The sequence below is a fragment of the Beta vulgaris genome, chromosome 9, assembly GCF_026745355.1.
Source record: "Beta vulgaris subsp. vulgaris cultivar EL10 chromosome 9, EL10.2, whole genome shotgun sequence".
NCBI lineage: Eukaryota > Viridiplantae > Streptophyta > Magnoliopsida > Caryophyllales > Amaranthaceae > Beta > Beta vulgaris.
The window spans coordinates 30,476,250-30,480,190 of NC_079210.1; the positions used below are offsets into that span (position 1 = coordinate 30,476,250).

The window sequence follows — 3,941 nt, forward strand, 5'->3', positions numbered from 1 at the left end:
TTGTTAGTAACCTCAGTCTGCCCATCTGTGTGTGGATGAGTTGTAGAACTTCCATTTAGCGTCGTCCCAAACATCCTCCAAAGAGTAATCTAGAAATGAATAAGAAACTTAGTGTTCCTATCTAAAGTGATAGAGGTAGAAACACCATGAAGTCTCACCACCTCCCTAAAAAACAACTTTGCTACATTTGAAGCAGCAATAATTTTCTTACAAGCAATGAAATGCGTCATCTTGCAATAATGATCCACAACAACAAATAAAAAATGCATGCCTCATTGAGTGCGAGGTAAAGCCAACACAAAATCTGTTGCTAAATATCATCAAGAATAGGCAAAGGCATATAAAGACCAGTATTTTGGGACTGACCTTTGGACACTTGACAAGCATGACATCTTTGGACTATAGCACCAACATCTCTCCCAAAGTGAGGCCAATAATACCTCTCCAAACCAGTAATTGTCTTGTCCCTACCAAGTCCACCACCATGAAGATCTCTGATCAACTTTTCTCTCAAGGAAGAAAAAGGGATGCACAACTGATTCCCTCTAAAAAGGTAGTCGTCTCGAATATGAAAATCACCATTAGGCTGCCCTTTACTACACTTGGCCCATAACTCCTTGAATTCAGCATCCTCCTCATATGGCCCATAACTCCTTGAATTTAGCATCCTCCTCATATAACTCCTTCAAACACTCAAAATCCGATCTCTTGAACTAAAGTAATGAGTAAGGAAGCTCTCCTACTCAATGTGTCTGCCACCTTGTTCAATTCCCCTAATTTATGATGTATAGTAAAAGGGAATTTCTGCAGAAAACTAACCCACCGAGCATGCATCTTATTTATCACCTTCTGGTTGTGAAGAAACTTCAAATCTTAATGTTCAGTGAACAGAATGAACTCCCTTTGAACCAGATAATGCTCCCACTGTCTTAAAGCTGTAAATACGAAATAAAAATCCTAATCATAAGTACTCTATTTATGTCGTGCATTACTTAATTTCTCACTCAAATATGTTGTTGTTCTCTTTTCTTGGTACATAACTGCACCAATACCGGCCTCAGTTCATCACACTCAACTTAGAACACTTTATTAAAATTGGGAAGGCTAACGCTGGGGCACTATAAAGCTTCTCTTTAATCAATGCAAAACTCCGATCATGTTCAATTCCCCACTGAAACTTCCCTTTAATCAAACATTAAGTTATAGGAGCCGTATTGGTACTGAAATCCTTGATGAATCTCCTATAAAAAGTGGTCAAGCCATGCAAACCACTAACTTCAACCACTGATGTAGGTGTGGGCCAACCTTGATTGCACTCACCTTTCTTCATCTACCTGAATCCCTTGTTCACCAACAACAAAAGCCTAAGAAAAGCCATTTATTGGTACAGAATGTACACTCTTTTAGATTAATGTACAGTTGGTTCTCCTGTAGCACTTGCAACACTTTTTTCACATGCTCAAGGTGCTCTTTCATGCTCTTACTATAAATCAGAATATCATTGAAATAAATCACTACAAAGGAACTAGTAAAAGGACGAAGATCTTAATTAACCGCGTGAAAGTGTTAAGGGTGTTTGACAATCCGAAAGGCATCACCAACCACTCATACAACCCATCCTTGTTCATCAAAGTTCTCTTCCACTCAGCTGACGCCAAATTCTAATATGATGGTATCCTCCACGCAGATCTATCTTCGAAAACACCTAAGAAGACGAGCGACAACCCATGAAGCATGTCTTCCAGTCAAGGAATTGGGAAGAGATACTTAGTAGTTATTTTATTTATGACCCTGCTTTAAACACACATCCTTCACTGATTTCCCTTCTTAATAGAAGAACTGGAACTGCGCATGAACTCATACTCTCCCGAATGAACCTTTTCTTTTACAAATCCTCAACCTGCTCTTTCAAAATCTCATTCTCTGATCCTTAGGGCTCATACGATAGTAAGGAAGGTTTGGTAAACTGCAACCAGGAATCAAGTTAATTTGATGTTGTATATCACACATGGGAGGTAAGTTATTTGATAACTCATCAACAATCAATTCTTTGAAATCCTCTAGGATTTCTAACACTTCTACATGATTCGAGGTTTCTTCCTTTTCAGCACCTAACAACCCCTTAACCACCAATGGACAAACATAATCAGTTCTTTTATAGTCTCATCAAGTTCTTTGTCATTGTAAGTCATTACAAAGAAGTTGGATTTCTTCCCCTAGCTTATAGTCAAAATTCAAAACAGGAGCCATTGCAATTTTATGGGTACCCCAAGTAAATATTACCACATTGTCAATTCCCCAATAAGTCACATCATTATCAACAATGTCAAGGTCTACCAAGTAAAATATGACAGACAACCATGCATTTCACGAATATCATAGATTACCTATTTCTTGTATTGTTTCTCTATGGAGATGGGAACTCTACAAGTCATTGTGACCCGAACTTGTAACCCCTTGCTGACCTAGTCGAAGGTGTATGGCTTATCATGAGTTTTGTGGTTCCATCATCCATGATTAAGTTACAAACTTTCATCTGAATTAAACACCGAGACTTAAACTATTTTTTGCACTAGCCTTCACCTTTGGATGTTAACAGGACCCTTTGCAGCACAAAGTTACCTCTCTCATCAGACTTCTCCTCTACAAACTCCACATCTGCATGCTCATCATTATATCCTTCAAACTCCTCTCATTTGCCTTTCAAAACAACAACAACTCTCCGGGTCGGACAAACATTAGATCGGTGACCTTTCCCATTACAATGATTGCAGGTATCCCTGCTAGCGACTGCGACCGCACTCTTACCCTTATCACCTACAGAATCAAAGTTACTCTGCGGTGAGTATCTTCTGAAAGATGAGAAATTTTGAGGGGATTTCTCTATCAATTCGGCCTTCAAAGCCAAACTGGATGATTCTGCCACAATCCACACAATTTGCAAGCCCACTTCTCTTGTAGAAACTCTTTAAAACCACTAATATCTCGAGCCACTTTCTGACTTTTCGAATGTCCCAAATTATTTCGCTCATAAAAAATGTAAAAACTCCGCCGTATATTCTGTCACATTCCTCTTCCCTTGGACACACTTTATATACATCTTGAATAGAATCTTCTCATAATCTTCTAGCAAAAACCGCTCCAACATCAACTATTTCATTCTCCGCCAAGTCTTGACTGGCCTCTTCCGTTGTCGTTGCCTTTGTATTAGCAACTTATCCCGCCAAACAGCACTATTACTTTTGAACATAATCGCCACCATCTTAACATGTTTATTTTCAGGAACCTCCAACACTTCGAAAAACCTATCAACGTCAACCTGCCAATCCAGGAACTCTTCTACTCCTATAGTTCCATAGAACGACGGAATGTCATCCTTCACTCGATAATCATGTTTATGGTAATGATTACCTTCATCACTCCTTTGTTCCTTAAAGGGCTCTTCTTCTGCATAACTCGAACTATCCACGGTAACAATCTGTTTGCCTCTACCCCGTGGAACTTTATTCCGTTCCTCTTTCATTTCTCGTTGTTGGTTAATATTATTCGGCATATTGTTCATATGTGTAGTCAAACGCAGTCATCTAATCGGTCAAAGCAGTAACAACCGTGGTAAAACCCGCAGTAAGCCAGTAACTCCTTCAACGTCTGCTGTCATCACTGGTTCTCCCATGGATGTTCAAGATACGAAAGGAAAAAAAGGAGAAATCATGCGTTGATATAACCTGACGCAATCGTAATTATCAAAGGAAAAGCAAGTATAATTCCTAGAACGAACTAACATATTTACAAGCGATAAATTTGTAAAAACTCCGAAATCCACTAGAAAAGAGTAATCGGATAAAAATATGCCTTCTAATGACGGCTAATAATTTTTAAATAGCCTAAACAAACCCCTAATACGAAAATTAGGATATAATAAAATTCGAAAATAATTAAAA

General features: G+C 38.6%; 1 protein-coding gene across 1 annotated transcript; it reads right to left on the reverse strand.

The window, feature by feature from the left end:
* Window positions 1-310: 310 nt before the first annotated feature.
* LOC109136028 (uncharacterized) lies at window positions 311-676 on the reverse strand. The gene has a single exon (XM_019251629.2). The coding sequence runs from the start codon at window positions 674-676 to the stop codon at window positions 311-313; it is 366 nt and encodes a 121-aa protein (XP_019107174.1).
* Window positions 677-3,941: the final 3,265 nt, after the last annotated feature.